Source organism: Castor canadensis, chromosome 3, assembly GCF_047511655.1.
Source record: "Castor canadensis chromosome 3, mCasCan1.hap1v2, whole genome shotgun sequence".
In the NCBI taxonomy this organism is placed as follows: domain Eukaryota; kingdom Metazoa; phylum Chordata; class Mammalia; order Rodentia; family Castoridae; genus Castor; species Castor canadensis.
The window spans coordinates 57,871,677-57,896,364 of NC_133388.1; the positions used below are offsets into that span (position 1 = coordinate 57,871,677).

At 34.9% G+C, this 24,688-nt stretch overlaps 1 protein-coding gene across 2 annotated transcripts in view; it reads left to right on the forward strand.

The window, feature by feature from the left end:
* Nucleotides 1-24,688, forward strand: part of Mdga2 (MAM domain containing glycosylphosphatidylinositol anchor 2) — an 815,899-nt gene that overhangs the window by 513,158 nt on the left and 278,053 nt on the right. For both annotated transcript variants that reach the window (XR_012446173.1, XM_074068038.1), the window contains exon 6: nucleotides 12,207-12,476. Coding sequence is in view for 1 of the 2 variants with exons in the window: in XM_074068038.1 (XP_073924139.1) it covers nucleotides 12,207-12,476 (270 nt within the window). In the remaining variant the exon portion in view is untranslated. The remainder of the gene's footprint in view (nucleotides 1-12,206; nucleotides 12,477-24,688) is intronic.

Here is a 24,688-nt window from a genome sequence, read left to right on the forward strand (position 1 = left end):
TTGTCAAAAATCAGGTGGGTATAGATGCGTGGAATCATGTCCCACTGGTCTTCATGTCTGTTTTGGTGTCATATCTTACAGTTTTTATTGTATGGCTCTGTAGTATGTCTGAAGTCAGATATTGTGATACCTCCAGCATTGCTCTTTTTATTCAGTATTGCCTTGCCTATTCATGGTGAATACTACTTCTAGGGATATACCCAAAGGAATATAAGTCAAGACACAGTAAAGACTCTTGCATATTGATATTTATTGCAGCACTGTTCACAATAGCCAAGCTATGGAAATAAGTCAGATGTGCTACAGTTGATGAGTGGACTAAGAAAATGTGATACACACACACACACACACACACACACGCGCGCACACACTAGAGTTTTATTCATCCATAAGGAAGAATGAAACCATGAGTTTTGAAGGTAAATGGATGCAATTGGAAGACATGTTAAGTGAAATAAACAAGGCTCAGAAATTCAAAGGTTGCATGTTTTCACCATATGTGGGAGTTAGACAATGCAAATAGAACTATATTATGAAAAACAGTTTACACTAAGGGGAGGTCACTAATGGGAGAGGGAAGGTGAAAGAAGGAAGTTAAGAAGGTGAATATAGTTGATGTACTTACTATTTACAAAAATGAATATAGAATTTTAAACCTGTTGAAATCACCATAAGAAGGGGACTAAGATAGAAAGGAGAAAAATAGAGGGCATGAACCAATTCAAGTTTATATATATGTACATATACTTGGAAATATCACAAGGAAACTCCCTGTGGAGCTATCTTAAATGAATAAAAATATCTTTTTTACAAAAATGGAGAATAGAGGATAAAACAATTTCTAGGGGTTGGTACCAGTAGGAGGGAGAAGGACTTAAAGAAAAGGTGAAGGAAGCTGAATGTAGTGGAAATTTTATGTACTCATGTATGAAAATGGAAAAATGAGATGTTAAAACTATTCTACAAAAGGGGAAAGGGGAGGGAAATAAAGGAGAATGATGGAGGGGGGTGAATTCAACTTTGATATATTGTAAGAACTTTTGTAGATGTAACAATGTACCCCAGTACAACAATAACATAATTTAAAAAGCACATAATTTCTGAGAGATCCTTTTCTCAGTGCTGCTGGTGTAAAAATTCTCTTTTACCATGATGTCCTAATCCCAATTTCATAGTAAAAGGGTAAGAGTAAATGTTTTCATGATAGGGAATTATAATCAGCTATGCTCATAGAAAGGAAGAATAAACTCAATTAGCTTGGGTACAAGCTAGAATGAGTGAAGAATTGATATTGATATTTGAGCATGATCCATTACTTGATGACTTGTTTACTATGTAGATAAGCACTGTAAGAGAAATCTAAGCAGCAGAAATGAAGGCATATCTGTAATCTAGTCCTACTCTTTATGTTCCTGTATCTTCCATGAAGAAAAAGAGAATATCATGGACCACACATTTCTTACGTGGAACACTTAGCATGGAATTTCCTTCTGAGTGATGACCTTTTGGGACCAGCAAATGCATGCTCTATTTCTTGTAAACTTTAATGAGACCAGGACCTTGCCTGCCAAAAAAGCAAGAAGGGATTGTTGAACAAAGGAGGAAGATGTGTGTGGTGTTAAAGTCTGTCTTCATTATGTCTTCCAGTGTTTAAGAATATCTTTCAGGTATTAGGTGTTCATATGCCAACTATTGAGGCATACTTATTAACAGTGATAATCATTTTGCTTCATTGAGTTTTGCTCACCTAATGACAAGTTCCACTTCTAGTTTTCCCATTTATCTTGTTCGAGGATTAGAGTCAAATGTGTCATTGTTAAATTTTGTAAAACCTCATTTCATTGAAAAATGTACCATTTGGCAATTGTCTTTACTTTCTGTATGGTGATGACATAAGCATCCTGGATAGGGTTCGTATAAATGCCTGGACCTCAGAGAACATGGAGCTGCTCTACAGGTGTGAGGTCACTTAAGAAAATGGAGTCATGTGGTATGGTGTGATTTGCTTCCTATTAGATTGTAAATTTCTGAGTGCAAGAAATCTTCGGTTGTTTTGTTCATTGATATGTCAAAGTTGCCTAGCACAGGGCTTGACACACAGTAGATGCTATATAAATATTTATTCAGTAAATGAATAGGTAGTGTGTTTTACCAGGGGGAAAAAGCAATGCCTGAAGGCATTAATTCATTGATGATAATAAAAACAATAATAATAATAGTAATAACAGAAGATACTGTGCCCCTTCCCCCAAAAAAGCCCATCTAGGGAACTTTAGATTTGAGATCTGTGGTTTTATGAAGTAGGTCTCTTTTGGGACACTCATTCAGTTTTTTCTTCATATCTGTATTTCTTCATTTTTTAAATTATAATAAAAATGTGATCTTTATAAAATTTCTTACAATATATCATAGTTGAATTCACCCCTTCCATCATTCTCTGCTATGTTCCCTACTTACATTCCCGGAATAGTTTCAATAGGTCTCTTTTTTTCCATTTGCATATATGTGTATACTTAATATTTCCTCCATATTCATCCTCCTACACCCTTTCTTTGTTTCTTCAACCCTCTCATTGGTACCAGTCCTGAAACAGAATCTGTTCTGCTTTCCTGTTCCCTGCTTTTGTAAAGAAAAAAAATAAGTGATATTTTTGTTTGTTTAAGATAGCTATACAGGGTATTTTATTGTGACATTTCCATGAAATATGTAGTATGTCCTAAATTGAATCATCCCCTCTATTTTTCTCCTTTCTTATGGAGATTTCAACAGGTTAAAAAATTCTATATTCATTCTAGTATAGGAAGAACATCAACCATATTCAACTTAACTTCCTTCTTTTACCCTCCCCCTCTTCTATATGACCTCCTTTTAGCTTGTTTATCTGTTTTTCATAATATTGCTTGCATTTGTATTAGATCTATAGTCCACATATAAGAGAAAACATGTGACCTTTGGCTTTCTGAACCTGGCTAACTTCACTTAGGATGATGTTCTCTGGTTCCATCTATATACCACAGACAACAAAATTTCATTCTTCTATATAGCCGAATAAAATTCCATTGTATATAAATACTACATTTTCTTAATCTATTTATTTGTAGTGGGGCATCTTGGCTGTTTCCATAGTTTAGCTACTGTGAATAGTGCTGCAATAAACATGGGTGTGCAGGTGCTTTTATTGTAACCTGACTCACATTCCATTGAATATATCCCTAGAAGTAGAATTGCTGGACATATGACAGTACTATTTTTAGTTTTTTGAGGAGTATCCATACAGTTTTCAATAATGGGTGTACTCATTTACATTCCTACCAGCAGTGTTCAAGGGTTCCTTTTCCCCACATCCTCACCAATAATTGTTTGTATTCTTGATAGCCATTCTAACAGGAGTGAGGTGGAATCTTAACATGGTTTTGATTTGCATTTCCTTTATGGCCAGGGATGTTGAGCATTCTTCAAGTGTTTTTTAGCCATTTGGACTTTTTCCTTCAGAAAAGCTCTGTTCAGTTCATTTGAGCCTTTCTTCATTAGGTCACTGATCTTTTTGGGAGTTTAGTTTTTTGAGCTCCCTATATATTCTTGTTATTAATCTCTTGTCAGATGTACAGCTGGCAAAGATTTCTCCCATTCTGTGGGCAGTCTCTTCAATTTAGACACCATTTCTTTTTTGTACAGAAACTTTTAAATTTCATTTGTCAATCCTTTCTCTTAGTTGCTGAGACATTTGAGTTCTATTTAAGAAGTGATTGTCTATGCCTAGTAATGCCAGTGTATTCCCTGCTCTTTCTTGCACTACCTTCACAGTTTCAGGTCTTAAATTAAGGCCCTTAATCCACTTTGGGTTGATACTTCTACTGGGTGAAAGACATGGATCTAGTTTCAGTTTTCTGCAGGCAGATATCCAGTTTTCTCAATAGTATCTGTTGAAGAGGCTGTCTTCCTTGTTTGTTTTCAGTGCCTTTGTCAATTGGACATGGATCACATACTAAGAGGAAACCACACACGGGAGGGAGAGGGAAAGGGAAAGAAACCAAAAACTTGAATGTGGTTGATATGCTTACTGTGTAGGAGTGAATATAGTAATCTTAAACTGGCAGAGGCCACTATGGGAAGGGGACTAGGAAGTAGTGAAGAGGTCTGGTAGAGATGAACCAATTTAGGTTGTAATATGCATACTCATGGAAACAGCATAAAGAATACCCATGTTTATCTCAAATTAGCAAAAATGCTATGTTTTTCTTATTATCTTTTATGTTTTTTCTTCAACAAAATCAGAGGACAAGAGGGCATGTATTGACCCATGGCAATGGAGCCAAGAGTCTCTCCACCAATGAGTAGAGGGAGACTCTGGGGAGGCTATGTGCCAAGGGACAACTGGTTAACCACAGGTGCCAGGAAATGAGACAGGGGCTAAGTCCAGCCAGACTACTGGTCACCTCTTGACCTTGAAAAACAAAATGGGAGGATGGCACCATGGTTGGGGAGTTGTCCACTCCCATGAACCTCCCATCTCTGGGATGAGGGGGTGCCATGGGCCTCCCCCTTCTCCTCCAATGTGCCCCATGGGGGAAAGACAGAAAGAGAGATTATGTTGGAAGGCAGGAAGGGGAGAGAAAAGGTGGAAAGGTGGCGCAAATAATGAATACACATGTAAGTAAATACAAAAATGGTAAAATAAAATTTTTTTTTAATTCTGAAAAGTCAAAAAAAAATCAGGTGGGCATAGCTGTATGGATTTATGTCTGAGTCTTGTACTCTGTTCCACTGTTCTTCATGTCTGTTTTTGTGCCATTACCATGCTGTTTTTATTACTATGGCTCTGTAATATACTTCGCAGTCAGGTAATGTGATACCTCCAGCATTGCTCTTTTTGCTTAGTTATTGCCTTGGCTATTGAAGGTCTTTTGTGTTTCCAAATGAACTTTAGGGTTGAGTTTTCAATGAACATGTAGATTGCTTTTGGCAATATTGATTCTGCCAATCCATGGTCGCAGGAGATCTTTCCATATTCTGTAATTTTTGTTTTCTTTTTTCAACAGTTTATAGTTTTCACTGTAGAGGTCTTTTACTAGCTTTGTTAAGTTTATTTCTAAGTATTTTATTTTTTTGAGGCCATCGTAAATGGAATACTTTCCTATATTCTTTCTCAGTCTGTTCATTGTTGGCACATAGAAAGGTTTCTGAATTTTAAAAATTGATTTTGTATCCTGCTACTTTGCTGAAGGTGTTTATTATCTCTAAGGGTTGTTTGGTGGAGTTTTTTGGGTCTTTTAAGTTTAAGATCATGTTATCTACAAACAGGGATAGTTTGATTCTGTCTTTACTATTTATATTCCATTTATTTCTTCTTCCTATCTTAATACTCTGGCTAGGAATTCCAAGTCTACTCTGAATAAGTGGAGAGTGTGCACACTCTTGTCTTGTTCCTAACTTTAGAGGAAATAGTTTCAGTTTTTCCTCAGTATGAAGTTGGTTATAGGCTTGTCATATATAACCCTTATTATGTTGAGGTACATTCCTTGTATTCCTAGTTTCATCAGAGCTTTTTCATAAAAAAAGATGTTGAATTTTGCCAAGGGCTTTTTCTGCATTTATTCAATGATCGTATGTTTTTGTCTTTGCTTCTGTTAATATGCTGTATTACATTTAATGTTTTGCTTATGGTAAACCATCCCTGCTTCCCTGTGATGAAATTGACTTGATCATGGCATATGATCTTTTTGATATATTGTTGAATTCAGTTTGCCAGTATTTTATTGAGATTTTTGAATTAAAATTCATTACAGACATGGGCCTGAAATTCTTTTTTTTTTTTTATTGTATTCTTGTCTGGTTTTGGAATGAGTGTAATACTGGCCTCCTAGAATGAGTTCCTTCCCTTTGTATTTCATGGAAAAGTTTGAAAAGTGTTGGTATTAGTTATTTTTAAAGGTCTGGTAAAATTCAGCACTGAATCTGTGGGATCCTGACTTTTCTTTTTGGGTGCTTCAATTCCATTACTTGTTTCAGATCTATGTAAGCCATTTCTATCCTCTTGTTTAAATTTTGGATAGTCATATGTGTCTAAACATTTGTCCATTTCTTCTAGATTTGCCTATTTGAATATAGGTTTTTAAAGTAGTCTCTAATGATGTTAGTTGTGATCTCCCCTTTTTCGTTTCTAATTTTATTAATTTGGGTCTTTTCCCGTCTCATGTTAGTCAGATTTGCTAAAGGTTTATCAATTTTATCTATCTTTTCAAAGATCAACTTTTTGTTTCATCTTTTATGGCTCTTTCTTTTTTGGTCTCCATTTTTTCATCCCTTGTTTTTATTATTTTTCTCCTTTTGCTACTTTTGCCTTTAACTTATTCTTGTTTTTCTAGGAGTTTGAGATCTAGCATTAGTTTACTTATTTGAGATCTTTCTGTGTTTTTAATATGTGCATTTATGGCTATAAATTTTCCCCTTAGCACTGCCTTTCATCTGTCCCATAGGTCATGATAGGTTTCGCTTTCATTTTAATTAATTCCAGGAACTTTTTGATTTCATCCCTTACTTTTTCAATGATCCACTGATCATGGAGCAATGTATTGTTCAGTCTCCAGGAGTTTGAGTATTTTCTGCTGTTCTTTTGTTGCTGAATTCTAGTTTTTATCATGCTGTGGTCAGACAGTATGCAGGGGGTTATTTCAATTTTTATATATTTTCTAAGACATGCTTTGTGACCTAAAACATGGTCTATTTTGGAGAAAGTTCCATAAGCTGCTGAGAAGAAAGTACATTTTGCTATTGCAGGATGGACTATTCTGTAAATGTCAGTCACGTCCATTAGATCTATGGTGTCATTCAACTCTAGAGTTTTTTGGTGATTTTTTATATGGATGACCTATTTATTGGTGATAGAGGAGTATTGAAATCTCCTACTACCACTCTATTGGGGTCTATCTGTTTTTTAAGTGCAGGATTGTATGTGTAATGAAGTTGGATGAATCACATTGGGCACATATATGTTAACAACTGTTATTTCTTCTTGACATATTATTCCTTTTATTAGTATGAAGTGATCTTCTTTGTCTCTTCTGACTAACTTAGATTTGAAGTCCATTTTATCTGATATAAGTATAGGCATGCCTGCCTGTTTTCAAGGCCGTTAGATTGATAAATCTGTTTCTACCCTTTACCTAAGCCAATATTTGTTTCTGTCTTTAAGTGGGTTTCTTGTAAACAATAAAATGTCAGGCGTTCCTTTCTAATCCAGTTTGCTAATGGATATCTTTTGATGGAGGAGCTGAGGTCATTAATGTTCAGTGTTAATATTGAGATATATGTGGTAATTCCTGCCATTTAGCTGTTTTATTGTGTAAGGGTTTTTTGTGCAAATAATTCTGTGCTGCTCTCTAATTACTTGTCTGCTCTTTCTTGAGATTTAATAATTCCTATTCTATCATGGTGCTGTTTATTTTTATCTTCTGTATTTAGAATTCTTCTTTAGAATCTTCTGGCATGCTGCTTTAGTAGTTATTTCATGCAATTTTGCATGAAAGTACATTTTTGCTTCTTAATCTTTTCTAGGAAAGTTTGTCCTGTGAGTATTAAGATAAATGAAAATGCATGCTGGTTTCAATATTTATAGCAAAGTTTCACTCCTGCACTAAAACTATTTATGAATATGATTTCAAATATTTCCATATCCCGAATAATCATTTTAAATAATGTCCCAACATTATCTCATTCTTGGCGTTCATGAAAATCAATCAATATGTGAATTATATTTGAATATTAAGCTCACGTAAATGGGTAGATTACCTTGAATTTTCCAATCACTTCTAATATATGATCTCATTTTCATTTTGTGAGATTTTCACTGCTACACAGTTAGTATGAAAAACACATTTTGAAGATATGATGGTGTATTTATTTCAATGAAATGGTTAATTCTTCAAGAAGAACCTTTTTCTATTTGAATCTGTAAGTATAGTTAAACATATTTCTCCACATACAAACTGGACTTGGATTCTTAGTCTTGTATATATTTATATATGAGGAATTGTAGATGAATCTTATTAAATATATATATATAACTTATATATTGTATAGAAGTTTTCTACAGTTTTAAAAACATAAGATCATATAGTAGAAACAGAAAGTTAATTGCATATTTTATCTCCATTTTCTTAATTCATATTGTGCTCTCATTCATCTCATTTGGCACCTAGTTCCAGATTGACAAAAGTGCTTCCATCCTGTCTTTATCTTTTTCATAATATCTCCAAGTAGTTAATTATTGATCATTGAATTTACACGCAAGCAATGTCAAACAGACACAGCCAGTGTCCTGCCCTTTTCTCTTTGGCTGCCCCGAAGGGTACTGTAGATTCCTTGGAAATTTTCCAATTGAACATCCTTCTGTCTAAGGAATTTCTCTGCATGTAGTCAGAGCATGAGCCTGGGAAGACAGCAGCCACTAAGAGGAGGTACTGAGTAAAGACAAGGCAGTCTCCCTGCTCCTCAGAGGGACAGTTCTGAAATGTGTTTGACTAATCAAATCTATCTATCTAACTATCTATCTATCCATGTGTCATCAACCAACCTACCTGCCTACCATTGTCTATCTGAGTTAGTCAAGCTTTTGTTGTGAAAAATAACTTAAGGGAAGAATAATTTATTTTAGCTCATTGTTTCTGAGGTTTCAGTTTCCTATACCAATGATGTCATGGTGGAGCAGAGCAGACCTCACATCACAGTCGCCAGGAAACCAGGAAAGACTGAGAAAGGGCCCCAGGACAATAGATTCCACAGGGATATAACTACATCTTCCAGCTAACCCCACCATCTAAAGTTTCCAGAACCTCCCAAAATAGTGCCACAGGCTTGTCCATGCTTGTAACACATGTGCCTATGGGGGACAGAGGACATTTAATATTCAAGCTATAATATCTATCTATCTATCTATCATTGTCATTATAATATATCTATCATCATTCTTTTCTTATTCTTGTCCTCCATTTTTCTCTTTGTCTCTCTTCTGTCATTTATCTGTCTCTCCAATCATCTATCTAGAATTCCCACCACAGAGCACATTAAGATTTCTAGAATATTAGTGTGCTGATCTTGAAGAAAAGTCAAATTTCTGGGACAACTGCTATGGTGACCATAACTTCTATTATTTTTAGTGGATTTAATTTCTAATTTAATTTAACATATTTAGTTATATTTCTTCAAAATGTATGCATATAAATGACAGATTATCAATGTGAAATTGTGACTGACACAACAGTCATGTATAAGCACTGTGTTTGTAGAGAAATTCTATACCTGTTAGTGTAGTTAGACTTGGAATTGTTTTTATGTGATTTGAGCTGTCTTTTACAGTAACTATACAACATGTATTAAATAAGCTACAATTTGTTAATATAAGCACTTCACTTAATTTGATGGATTTCCTTTGTTTACTTCTTGTACTTCAACTTTTTTATTTTTCACTTTTTGAACAAAATTGTACACATTTATGGAGTACAGTGTATTAATTCCATATATTCTACAATATGCAATGATCAGATCAGGATAATTAGCATTTTCTTCTCCATAAACATTTATTATTTCTTTGTTCTGGGTAGCTTCATGCTTCTTTTTTCTAGTTTTTTTATAAAATGTGTAATAAATTACTGTGAACTATAGTCACCCTACTGTGCTGGAGAACACCAGAACTTATTTGTCCCATCTGAATGTATTTTGAAACACATTATCCAACCTCTTTCTACCATCTCCCAATTCTTCTAGCCTCTAGTGACCACTAGTCTACTCTTTTCTTCTATAAAACCAACTCTTTCACAGGAGTAACAGTATTTGTCTTTCTGTATCAAGTTTCTTTCACTTACCCAATTTTCACTTTGGTTTGAAGAGCATCTCAAATAATAATTGCATACCATCCCTATTCAGTGATTTTTGTTGTCCCATTTCAGCCTTCCTGTTTAATTTCTTTATTACTAAAAATGAACATAATAATCTGTCTCACATGTTACTATGGGGAAGGAATGGTCAGTTGTATCTTCTAACTATTGTAGAAATGTGTATGTTTTGATGCTTATAAGCAAATTTATGACCTATACAACTTTCCACATTTGTTCCTATTTAACAATAGAGTAACCCAACCCAAACATGATATAAACATATTCAGAAAACTTAGCTAGGTACATAATTTAGTGTAATGCATTTTATCTTACTACATTTCCTACATACCCATGTAAGTACCACAGATTAAGTTTACAATATTTAGTCTCAGGATGGTTGCACAGTTTTAGGACACTGGAAAATAAGTATTTGCCTGCAAGGCAAATATGAAATGAGCGTGGCCATTTAAAATGCTCATGACACTTAAAGGTCACAAGAATCTTGAAAAATAGCAGTTTCAATTTACAAATAAAAGTATTATAAAATGAAATTAATAAACAATTGTTTCTTCAAAATGTATGTCTTTATATGTTTTATATGATATGGCATAGGACATCCACTGCCATAAGTAATCAAATAATTTCATTTTAGAGTAATTGCATGTTTTTACAATTTACTCACTCATTTTTCCCCTTTATCAGTTTGCCTCGCTGCATATTTATTAAACACTGGACCAGACTATGATGGTGGTAATAAAAACAATGACAAAATAAAACATTTATTTAGTGCATATTTTGTACTAAGTATTATTGCAAGCACTTTACATGTGTTAAATCATCTGGCAAAGAAGGTTACAGTCATTTTCTTCCATTTTGATAATGTGATACAGAGGCACTCATAAGTGAAAGGACTTATGCAAATTCACATTTATTAAATGGCAAATTCAAGATTTGAACCCAGATGTCTTCCCCCTGGATTTGTGCCGTTACCGCTTAACTATGACACTGAACTTCAGAGGATACAATCATTCCACTTTGCTTATGACTGAAGAGAAATAGTGTTAGCTCAGGAACTATCATACAGTGTGACATGAGTGGGAACATATGGGGGCTGTGGACACCAGTAAGAAGAGAGAAACTAACACAGAATGTTTTATGTTACTCTTTATATGTTCCCAAATTAGCAAACGATCCAACTCCTCTGAAAAATCTTCTTTAAAATATTGTTAATAATAGGTAAAACATTCCCTTATTAGAATTTTTCATATGTTAGTTTTTTGTCTGGAACATGAATTAGATTTACATTCAATGAAGACTTATAGTTTGTTTGTTTGGTTGGTTTTTTGTTTTGTTTGGTGATTATGTTTGAGCTCTCATGTGTTTGTTTCTTTCTAAGTTTTAAAGCCATGTTTATATGAACTCACTGCCTATACCTTTCAGATTGAAGACGTAAAAAATGCAGTAATTCTAGCTACTCTAGAGGTGGAGATCAGGAGAATGAGGGTTCCCAGCCAGCCAACACACACACAAAAAAAATTTTCAAAACTCCATCTCAACAGAAAAGGCTGGCATGTACCTATCGTTCCAGCTACGGCAGAAAGCATAAATAGGAGGATTGCAGTCAAGGCCAACTTGGGCAAAAAAGTGAAATACTATCTCAAAAATAGCCAGAGCAAAAAGGGTTGGAGGCATGGCTCAAGCAGTAGAGCAAGAGTAAGTGCAAAGTACCACAAGCAACAAGAAATAAAGTAAGAAAATGAAAGAAAGATAGAAAGAAAAGAAAAAAAAATGAAATAAGGGACTGCATTAGTATTAGATGGTTTTTCTATTTCTTACAAAAATAAAAATCAGGCCAACTGCATGGTAAAAGACTGTGATGCCTATTGCTTACTCAGTTATATTAAGGTTGCAAGATCTAAAAGTTAAATCATTGACCATCTGCACTATGAAAATACAAGGACTAAGGGGCTATAATAGCTATACTGGGAATGACAGAAAACAAAGGAGCTTATCATCATTTAAAGAGAATGGAATATTTTGTTTTAAACTTTAATCACATTTGTGACTCTAGTTTCAGAACAATAATCCAGGGGAACATAAATTTGAATGTCCCTGTCCAGTTTTAAATTCTTAATACTGTTCTACATGTTTATACCATTCAATTAAGTGCAAAACTATTACATCTTGCTAAAATTTCATCATCAGAGTCTGATTTTGATAAAAGGAACAACTATTTCATTTTAATTGAATGAGTGAACAAATTGTAAAGCATGCTGTTGAATTCCATTTACAGCATATCTCAATAGGTGCATGTCTTTTGTTTATGTCTTTTAGCATCTCCGTCAATTAAACTCTTGGTGGATGATCCTATAGTTGTAAATCCTGGAGAGGCCATAACATTAGTGTGTGTTACAACAGGAGGAGAGCCTGCACCCTCTCTCACCTGGGTCAGGTCCTTTGGGACTCTGCCTGAAAAGACTATTTTGAATGGAGGAACTTTGACCATTCCTGCCATCACCTCAGATGATGCTGGTACTTACAGCTGCATTGCCAATAATAATGTGGGAAACCCTGCAAAAAAGTCCACCAACATCATTGTGAGAGGTAAGTTTTCCTGGGGAATGTTACACAATAGATAGCTGGGTTAGCCAGGCTATCAAAAAGGTAAATATTGTGATGCTTGATATAAAACTATTTCCTCAAATATTGTATATATTTGTAAAAAACAGACAAAATTTATTATAAATGAGATAGTGTGTTACTACAAGTAGAAACTAAAAATCTTAAATCCTAATGACACTGCTTTACATAATCATTGAATAGTTTCACAATAAATTTTAATGATACATTGAATAGTGTTTATATGTTCTTAGTAAAACTGAATGACTAAGAAGGATGTGGCATAGAACATAAGACATTGTTTCACAGATTATATATTAGTTGAGAAATTTAGTAGATGCACCAATGCAATATTTAATAAATAATTTTTTGAACCCCTATTACAAGCAGTGCTTTAAATTGTGAGATTTATAGAATATTATCCCATATTAAAATATTTCACTTTCATGTAGTGAAAATAAAATATATTGGTAGCTCAATGTTCTGTTGTTTGGCAAGCATAAACAAAAGATTTAGATGCTTTTATAAAGAATTTCCAATCATTTTTAGCTGAGCTTAGTGGGAAATATCTAATGACATTAGCATTAAGTTGATTGAGTAAGGTGACAGACTGAAACTGGGAAAAGACATGGCCAAGTCAGAAATAAAAAAGAGCTAAGAAAGGCAAAGCGTATTTGAGGAATTGAAGTAAAGCGTTGGGGCACTAAGTCAGCAATAGTAATGATGCTCAAGCGTGGCTTCTGCCTGATGGTGTGCTGGTGTTATCCATAGGAGGGCAATGTATCTCTCTTTGAAAGGAGGATGTACAGAGAGGCTGTTTTTCTTTCTATCTCCCTTCACCTGGTCCTGGGTTGGAGGCAGAGGTGGACACAGATGAGGTTAAAATAGACCAGAAAGATACTTTGAGTGTGCCAATGAAATTACTCATGATGGCAGATAATGATGGAAACAAAACATAATTGAGTATATCTAGACGGGTGGTTTTAGTGATCAGAGTTATCTATCTTCCAAATAATTAGAAATCTCCTGCTTGAAGAAAATATACTCTATTCAATTACATGGAATTGTAATTCATATACTCTATTCAGTTACATGGCATTACAATGGAAATTCACACACTATTATTAGTGTAAGAATATATATCTTATATATATATATATCTTATATAAGATACATTATAAGATACAACTTCCATTGTCAAACCAACTTAATTAGAAGGATGAAAGTCTGGCAGTAGGTTCAACTCCTGGAATTGAGCTGTTCTACACAGGATTCTTGTCCATGTATCACCATTTTTAATTGGGAGCTACATTCATTTAGCTCAGAATGCTGTATTATGCTGAATTAAATTGAAACATGTAACTCAAATACTAAGACCAAACTCAGTTAGAAGGTTAAATATCTGGAAATAGATTCAACTCCTGGAACTAGATAGTATTTCACAAGTTGCACCCGATTTATCACTGTTTCTGCATGGGACAAACAATGTAAGCACTCTACTACAAAATTGTAGGCCATACTATATTTAGTAATTGCAAATTTCAAGATGTCCACCACATTATCTATGACCTACTGCCAATTAAACAACCATAATATTTTCTTATGCAGTGGAGTGTTATTAAATGATCTCCTTTAAACGATGCATTACCCTTTGGCATACATAAAAAGGCAAATTACAGCATAATAAACTGAATTATTCCCAAACTTCACACTCAGAACCAACTTTTAATCAGTTTTCACTCAGAGTCTTTGATGAGAATGGTTTTCTATACAATATTGCCCTTTACGTCATGAAGAGTATTTATAATTTGGAATTTTTCCAGGGTCAGATCATAGCTCCCATGATGACCTAACTGATAGAAGCTGTGATTGCCTTGTGAATTTAAGATTCCTTCTGACTTCAGAAATGTTAAAATGGAGGCATGGGCACTTACACCTGGAAATTCCAGCTACCTGGGAGGCAGCGATTATAGTTCAAGGTCAGCTTGGGCAACAGTTAGTGAAATCCCCAACTCAACCAATAGCTGGGTTTGGTAGCAAGTGCCTGCCATCCCAGCTTTGTAAGAAGCATACATAGGAGGATCGCAGTCCAAGCTGAGCTGGAAAAAGTCATAAAACCCTATCGCCAAAGTAACTAAAGCAAAAAGGGCTGGAGATGTGGCTCAAGTGGTAGAGCACCTGTTAAGCAAACACAAGACCCTGAGTACAACTCTCGGTACTGCAAAAAAGAGAAAGAAAAAGCCATTTCAAAATCATAAAATAGAATTTAAATAGGATTTTATAATAAATTAAATATGATTTTGATTTCTATTGTTTAATAAACTTCTAATGGACAAGTAGCATATGCTAAAGACTCAACAAATACAAAGCATACACAACTAACTATGAAGATCAATGACAAAACCCCTGCCCTCAAAGAAAGAGAAATACAAGGAATCATATAGCAAATAAATAAAAGGTAAGATTCACAGATGGAATTTAAAACCTTCCTTTTTTAAATGTTAGTACTAATGAAATGGAACTACTTTATAAGCTTTTTCTCAGTGAGCAACTAGATCTTATCTTCATTCTATCTCATATTTAAAAAACAAAAGAAACAGAAAAAGTATATAGTCACCAGTGTTTGTTTCTCTTTTCTTGTTTGCTTTTAAAATATTCACTTTCTAAAAGAGCCATAAAAAATCTATCAAATCTTGCTAAAATTATGAGATCAGTTAAATCACTGCAACACCTGTCCTTATGTGTCATAGATCAAATGGTGAAATGTTTATTTCATTATGTTATCAAAGAAAAGAGCTTGTCAGTGAAAAATGATGTGTGGAATTTAGTTTATACAACAGGATCATTTGCAACATTGAATCCATGGACAGTTGGCAAACTGAGCTATAGAGAGCATCTGTATTATTCAGGTACCCACCATAAAGGTCCAACCCAGTGCACAGCAATGAGAATGATTTGCTGCTTCCTACCCTAACTGCAGACTTCATCTGTGTCCTTACAAAGGAAAGATTTCAACTTTGACACAAATGACCTGAAATAAATAAAGCCCTAAAAATTTGTTTCCCTGAACTATAATTTCTTTTTATACCTTTAATTTGTCTGAAGCGTACATTTGCATAATCATATGATACTACCAGTGGGACTTCTCAACAGTGGCATTCGCATACTTCAGTAAATTGAGTTTGTGTATAATCTTGCTGAATAAAGAAATAGTCTTTGCTAAAGGGTCCTAGATTAAACCAAGGAGAGCAAAAGCTTCTACAATAATGTAAACCATCTGATTTCTGAGAGTACTAAATTCAGGTCAGAGAAATAATTTTCTTTTTATTGTAGCAAAGAAACTACTTCCAAGTCATTTGAATATATAGACTATGGTATCATGGATATAGTAGGAGCAGAATACTCAACTTATTTCCCTCTATCTTTCTGTAATTAAATCTGAATTTATGTTACTGAATGGGCATGAGGATATTTTGTGCATAGATTTACCTCTTCAATTTGTGAATGTCTGTGAACAGAATGAGAATGTATGGTCAGGTAGTAATAAAATTCTACAAACACCTCCAAACTCTGACTTTTTTAAAAGACAGAGAACATTTTATTTATTTATTTTTTATTATCATATTATTTTTAAAATTATTTTATTATTCATATGTGCATACAAGGCTTGGGTCATTTCTCCCCCCTGCCCCCACCCCCTCCCTTACCACCCACTCTGCCCCCTCCCTCTCCCCCCCACCCCCTCAATACCCAGCAGAAACTATTTTGCCCTTATCTCTAATTTTGTTGAAGAGAGAGTATAGGCAATAATAGGAAGGAACAGAGTTTTTGCTGGTTGAGATAAGGATAGCTATACAGGGAGTTGATTCACATTAATTTCCTGTACGTGTGTGTTGCCTTCTAGGTTAATTCTTTTTGATCTAACCTTTTCTCTAGTTCCTGGTCCCCTTTCCCTGTTGGCCTCAGCTGCTTTTAAGGTATCTGCTTTAGTTTCTCTGCATTAAGGGCAACAAATGCTAGCTAATTTTTTAGGTGTCTTACCTATCCTCACCCCTCCCTTGTGTGCTCTCGCTTTAATCATGTGCTCAAAGTCCAATCCCCTTGTTGTGTTTGCCCTTGATCTAATGACCACATATGAGAGAGAACATATGATTTTTGGTCTTTTGGACCAGGCTAACCTCACTCAGAATAATGTTCTCCAATTCCATCCATTTACCAGTGAATGATAACATTTCGTTCTTCTTCATGGCTGCATAAAATTCCATTGTGTATAGATACCACATTTTCTTAATCCATTCGTCAGTGGTGGGGCATCTTGGCTGTTTCCATAACTTGGCTATTGTGAATAGTGCCGCAATAAACATGGATGTGCAGGTGCCTCTGGAGTAACCTGTGTCACAGTCTTTTGGGTATATCCCCAAGAGTGGTATTGCTGGATCAAAGGGTAGATCAATGTTTAGTGTTTTAAGTAGCCTCCAAATTTTTTTCCAGAGTGGTTATACTAGTTTACATTCCCACCAACAGTGTATGAGGGTTCCTTTTTCCCCGGATCCTCACCAACACCTGTTGTTCGTGGTGTTGCTAATGATGGCTATTCTAACAGGGGTGAGGTGGAATCTTAGTGTTGTTTGAATTTGCATTTCCTTTATTGCTAGAGATGGTGAGCATTTTTTCATGTGTTTTTTAGCCATCTGAATTTCTTCTTTTGAGAAAGTTCTGCTTAGTTCACTTGCACATTTCTTTATTAGTTCATTAGTTTTGGGAGAATTTAGTTTTTTAAGTTCCCTATATATTCTGGTTATCAGTCCTTTGTCTGATGTGTAGTTGGCAAATATTTTCTCCCACTCTGTGGGTGTTCAACAGAGAACATTTTAGAATAAATTGTATATATATAATTATATATGTATATATAATTACAATATAATGTATAATTATAACTATATAAAATGTAATTGTATTATAATTATGTATAATTATAATTATATGTGTGTTTATATATAGTATATAATTATATTTTTTAACTTCACAAAGATAACAAGTTCAAACTGAATATGAATCTCTATGTTTCACTAACATTGTTATAACGTTTATAAACATAGCTGCAATGCCTTTTCCTGCAATCCTTTAACTATATTTCTCCTGTGTCAGGATGGAAGCAATTGTCTAATATAGCTGAAAAGAAAATGATGTGATTCCCAAATCACATGTGGGGTGGGCTAACCTCAGTGCTTTTCAAACTTTTATTACATGGGATGGCATTTCCATTTGAAGTTCTCTGCTGTTGTTATTCGTTGTGTTTAGAAATTCCCATATTTTACTTCAATCATGAATTAAACAATTATGTTGAACAAACATGACTAACGGCATGACCAAAGCATTACTACATATTGTTGTATTGTGATATCTTTGAATATCCTACCATGCACTAAATCCAAATATGCATTTAGTTCAGTGTTTTGAAAGCTTGATCCAAAAGAGTAGTAAAACTGAAAACCTGATTCAGTACAAAATCTTCCCCTTCCAACTTGGGTTGGACTCTTGTGATGATAAAGGGAGATAAAATGTGGTTAGCATTTCTTTCTTCTTCTCTCAGTTCTGTACCCACTTCTCTACCTACCCCACCACTGACTTGATTGCCGGGTTCTGAGTGCCATGGCTTAAGGTTGGGGCATTGAGGTCATCCCTACTAAAAGCATTCTGTATTTTTTCTTAAGCAGAGCAAGTGGATTCTTAGGAGATTCTTCTTCCTAGACAACATGTACATCTGTGTAGATCAAGAATTGTCCAGTGATGGGAGTCTCCTAGAGCCCATTAATGTAGCATATTCCCTGAGAATTTTGTGCTGTGCCTCTGCCTCGTTCTGATGAGGATTTCTTTCCTCCAGAAGCAGCCAATTAAACTGACCATGAGAAAAGTTCATGTTCCTTATGGGACACTCACATCTGCCCAATGAAAATGCTTACCAACAAAGTCTGAGAGTTCGTAAGTCTCAATTTTCCACCCTTGTCCTACTGCCACACAGGTTTTAGTGTCAAAAGGTGACTCAAGCATCATGCAGTAGAAGTATTTCAAAGACGCAATGGATCCCATTGAAAGATCCTCAACAAGATAGAAATGAAATAGACAGGATCTTGTGTACACCCTGAGTTTGGAAGAAGCTGCTTCTCACAATTTTCTCCAGAGATAATTCGGATAAGCAAATTTGTTCTCTAACTATTGTTCTGCCTTTCACTGTCTGTAAGGTCTAAGAATTAAGAAATGAGGTTTCTTCTGCTTCCTGTGAAAATTCTACACAAGAACCACTCATTATGGAATTCTGAAAATTCTATTTTTAGACAAAAGTGAGCTAGGAAAAATCTGTTCTACTTTCTGATAGTATGGAAACGTGAAAGGGTAGTGGGATTTTTTAAAAATTTTAACTTGAAATCTTAAAGGCAATTAAAAGTTGTGATGAAAGAGTGGTACTTTTGAATAGTCCATTGATCCCCAGAGTGGACTGTTGAGAGGTTGTAGAACTTTTGGAAATGGGGAAGAGTAGGAAGTCCTTAGGTCATTGGGGCATGCTCTTTTGAGGTAATTTTCAGGGAATCCCTTGGCAGTTCTTTCAAGTTATTTCTTATACAAGGTATATGTTAGTTAGTTTTTTGTTACTGTAGCAAAATACCTGAGAAAAATAACTTAAAAAACTTCAGAGTTTCAGAGGTTTCAGTTCATGGTCACTTGGTTCTACTGTTTCAGGGCCCATGGTGACACAGAATATCATGGCAGGATTTATGTGGTGAGACAAAGTAACTCACCTCATGGTGTACACATAACAGAGAGAGAGAGAGAGAGAGAGAGGTGAAAGAGACAAGATATGGTTCTAAAACCATGCCTCCAAATAATCACTCCCTTCAAACAGGTCCTAACTTCTAAGTGTCTGTCATCTCCCAATAGCTAATCAAATTATGACCCATTAATTGATTGATTAGTTGATAAGGTCAGAGCACTCATGATAGAGTCATTTCCCCAAATCCAATCAGCTCTCAAATAAACTTTTAGCACATGATCTTTGGGGAACATTTTGGATCTCAACCAAAACAAGGAGCAAGTAGGGCCCCTCCCATGCTTGGCTTGAGATCTAACTTCTTGTTCGGACATGTACTTCGTCAGTTGGCATTTATGACTCCTCATGAGGTCCTCACCAGAACTGAGCTGATGATGGCATCATACCCTTGAACATCTAGAACTGTAGGTTAAATAAACCTTTGTGCAATTTAGCTGCCTTGGGTGTTTTGTTATAGTGGTAAATATCTGACTAATGTAGAAAACTGGTACCAAAGAGTGGAATCATTACTGTAACTATAACTGTACTTGAAGAAGTAGGGAAGATTTTGAAATTGGTTTATGGGCAGAGTTGGAAGAGTTTGGAGAAGGAGGCTAAAAATGTCTAGAATGCTCTCAGTGGAATATTATGGTTGATTCTGGTGAAAGCATGGAAGAGAAGACTGGGGAACAAGTCTTTGATGAAAATGAGGTTTCTTTTGAAAACTGGGCAAAGGCCATCCTTTTTATACATTAGCAAATGAATCTGAATGCCCTAAGATTTTGTGCAAGGACAAACTTAAGAATGATGGACTAGTTGATTTGGTGGAGATTTCAAAGCAGTAAAGCAATCAGCCTGTGACATGGGGTATCATTTGCTGCTTTTTGTCAGTTTTATGAAGAAAAATGCCAGCAAAAACAAGCAGAGCAGAGAGTTTTGAAAAAGTCACAGCCCGGCCAGGGGAGGAGCAAAAAACCATGTATGGACAAAACAAGGAGGATGTTATTCATAACAGCTTGCTAAAGAGATTTGAACATTAGGATTATGTTTACAAAAGAGTTCAGAGTGATTCCTAGTTGATAATAACACTGCTGGTGGTGTGATATGTGATTGGTATGTGTGTAGGGATGGGGAATGGTATCTGCTCTATGCAGTTATTCAGGCATCTAAGCTAATCATGTCTCGTCATCTTCATTCTATGGATATTAAGGTTTCTGCCACTGTTACCTTCATCTCCATCAGATGGATGAGGTAAGGAGTGTGAATGAACACACCTGGGAGATTTTTATAGGCAGATAAACATTAGTTCCTAGATGCTGAGTGAATGAATCTCTTGTATAAATTCATTTGCTCATATTAAACATTTCTTCTAGGTATCATTTTTTGATAACCTAAGTATGCATTAGATGATATTAAGCAAAACTAGGAAATTCTATGTGAATATTAAGTTATGTTAAATAATTTGTGTTATATGAGTAGCAAATTTCAAAGGCCAGATTGTTATGATTTTAACTGATGGTTAGCAATAACTTCCAAACATGTAATAATAATATAATAATAACATTTAATAATAATTAATTGTTTTGCTCACAAATCTGAGGGTTGAGAGCCTCAGTCAAAAAATTCAGGGTCTCACATATAATTGTAGTCAAAATGTGGCTGAGGCACAAGGCATATTAATTCAAAAAGTTGATACCCTTTTGTACAATTAATTTATGCTAATAATTTTGAAAACTAGTGCCTGGGCTAAAGAGGTCAGTCTCTCCTTCTATCTCTTTTTCTTTTCTTATTTCTCCTCTCTCTCTCTCTCTCTCCACTCTCATCTCTCCCTTCGTTTTCTCTACATGTGCTTATACATGGCAATTTCAAGGTACCAAGGCTTCTACAAAGCTGGCAGGCGGAGGGCCCCATCTAACCTGGCATCAGTAATCATGCAGTTATTGCATTCTATTCTTCAAAACAGTGACAAGTCTGGTTCAGCTACAAGAAGGGTTGGATATTTTTACTCTTTGGTAGGCCAAGTGTCAAATAATTTGCAGTCGTGTTTTAAAGACACTGTATTACACCACACATTGCATATGTTCACACATGTTTCCAGGATGTCTGATGTTCATTTATGCCTTTAACTTTTCCCTTTCAAGCTCTTATTTTATCAGCTGTTTTCCTGAGTACATGGCCCCTATAAATAGCACTGAAAATGTGCTTTATATTCTTTTAATTTTCAATAATTTCAACATTTTTTTGTTTGATAAATACTCAGATTTCTAGCATGAACAGAAAAAATGGTGCTTATATTGAAATAGAGTTAATGTTTGTAGGAGAAGTCAATGTATTCAGTGGGTCATGAATTACACTTTCCTAATTGCACATAAACATAGCATAACCCCCAGGAACATTATAACCTCTGTTCTGAAAAGTAGTGATTTACCTAACTGAATTATACATGTGAAAGAATGGCGTTCTTTAAAATCTTAATTTTAATATTAAACATATTTGTTCTGAAACCATTTATATTAGCACCACAAGCATTTCAAATGATCATCTTTGTATTTGTTATAAAATCTTACAATTCTAAACTTCTGTGATATAGATTTTTGAGCCTTTTTCAATGCTAGTTAGCTAGCCTTGAGTGGTTTCCAGGTTGTAGTACTGTAAGTGCTGAGCACACTACATGGGTTACCTTTTAATCATCTCAACACACTATCAGGTAGACATACTATTCCGATTTTAAAGAGCCATAAAACTGAGCCATTAAGTAACTTCTCAGAAGCAAGCTTTGCTTTCATGACCTTAGGTTTTTGTTTTGTTTTGTTTTTTTAAGAAAGTAAAAGGGGGACTACTAAGGAAGTGGAAGGAAAAGGGAAAGAGAGTAGATAAGGAAGAGTAATAAAGAAGTGAAAATGATCAAAGTTAATTATATGCATGTTTGAAAACTATCATGATGAAAATTTATTATGTAGAATGTAAAATATGTCATTTAATTAAAAACAGGAAAAAAGTAAACTTTGTTTAAACAACAAAGTTGGGATTCAAAAATTGCAAAATAAGCTGGGATTGTGGCACATTTTTGTAGTCCTATCACTGGAGACTAAGGCAGGAGGATTGTGAGTTCGAGATCAGCCTAGGCCACATAGTGAGATCCTGTCTCAAAAAAACAAAACAGAAATATGTTTCCTGGGTCATTATCTTAACCAAGGCATTTTTCAAAATCTATCCAGATTTCGAAAAGTAATTATTATCCTCCCAAATATTTGTTGACCAGTGTTCTTTTCTCCCTCTTCTTTGCTTTCCTTTTCTTTTCTTTCCTTCCCTTCCCTTCTCGTCTCTTTTCTTCCCTTGTTTGTATAGTGCAGGGCATTCATTGAATGCAAGGGTCTATATATGCTTTACCCCACAGCTCTACCATTGTATTGTTGGAGATTTACTAGGGACCTTCCTGTGGTGTGAATACATTTCTTTTATACTTAAAAAAAAAAACCTGAATCCTGATTTTTTTTCTGATTACATTGTTTCTTTTAAAAATTTACAGCCTCTTTAACTAGGGGGGAATCTGTTTGGTTTTTTTGGGTTTTTTTTTTATTTTTTTTTCTAAAAAAAATTGTTGTTAAGATTAATCAGTATTTCTGTTCTGATGATGGTAGATACACTATAATTTCAAAATCTTACCAATGTTTTTTTGTAGCTTATCATTTTGAAGGAATTGGTATGACTCCAACTTTTACTGGCTGACTTATGTTATTATGCAAATATTTTACAGAATTTCTAGTAATTAGAAGAGTTCAATTGAATCACTAAGGACAAAGATATAAAATATCTGCACAATTAAAATCTTCAGTGTAAGCGAGAAACAGAGCAAGTAGCATGTAGCTATAGAGATATATTCATTATTTTTCCTGAAAAATGTGTGTATTGGGGCTATTATGGAAAACTCAACCAGAGTCAATTGGAAATGTAGACCCCCAATACATTTCTTTTTGTTGTTCTCTGGCGGTGCTGGGATTTAAATTCAGGGCCATGCACTTGATAGGCAAGAGCTCTAACATGTGAACCAGGCCCCCAATGACTTTTAGATTATTTGTTAAATATGGAGTCTTGCACTTTTGTCTGAGGCTGGTCTCAGATCAGGATTCTTCTGTCTCTTCTTCCCCTGTTTCTGGGATGCAGGCGTGCACCATGATATCTAGTCTCTCAATGTATTTCTGAGCAGAAATTATTTGTGAATTTTCAATTATAAGGTCAGTGGAGTGTTTCTCAAGCATTTGGAGTTATCAAACAATTTTAAATCACCCATATTTTGTTCCAGAATTTTTCATTAATAATAACTGCAGACATAAGTAGCACAAATCGCAGAAAATGAGTCCTTTAACCTTCCTCCAAGCAGAGCTGTCTGCAGTGTGCAGGTGCCCCAATTATTCATGCAGATTCACTGCTCTATTTCTCTTTCCCCAATTTAATATTCTACAATAATTACATCTCCCATAAACAACAGAGAGAATTTTATTATATTGTTTGGTAGCTCTAAAATGGTTTCATTATTATGTTTTTGAAATATAATCAGGGACACACAAAATCTAAAATTTATCAAATTCAGTTCTCATTTGAATATTGATAGCTGTTTCCTTTTCTAAAACAAAGTCTAGCTTATTTGCTTCCATTGAAATAACATATGAAGAACCTCTAAAAGTTTTCTATAGATATTATATAATCTTATAATTATTTTCATACAATGATAATTTGACAGTTTAGTTATATATGTTTATTTTATTAAATCTTAAACTGTCCTGCTCAGTGGATGGAGTCTCTCTTTTTATATTTACTCAAGGTGCCAATTCAGTTGATAGCAGTGCACTAAAAGTCATTAGTAGTTCCTACCCAGCAAAGAAGAGTCATAGTTATTGGGGAACTATTCTCAACAGCCAGATACACAACAATAAGAAGAATGAAATTAGTGATTTGCTAGAAAATGGATGGAACTAGAAATAGTCCCTCTTATTTGTAGAAACTAGGGGGAAACAAACCAAACCAACACAGGTCGTGAAAGTAAAAGGGGGGCAGTAAGAAAGAGAAAGGGTGAAGACCCAGGAGGGATAAGAAAGAGTAAGTGAACGTAGAATGTGACAAAAGCACATCAAGTGAATGTATGAAATCCCTCCTATGTACAATCTGTCTATGCTAATGAAAATTCTGTGATCAGTTTTGAAGACACCCTGCAGTGAAAATTCTATTCTATATCTTAACCCCATTATTAGGCAGGCACTTATTCCCCAGTCCATGAATTCAACACACTTAGTTTGTATAGGTGATATGATTTGTAAGCAGGAAGGTGTAGGGCAAGACTCCTAGGAACTGATCATGGCTTTGGCTTCAATTAACTCTCACATCCCTGATATAT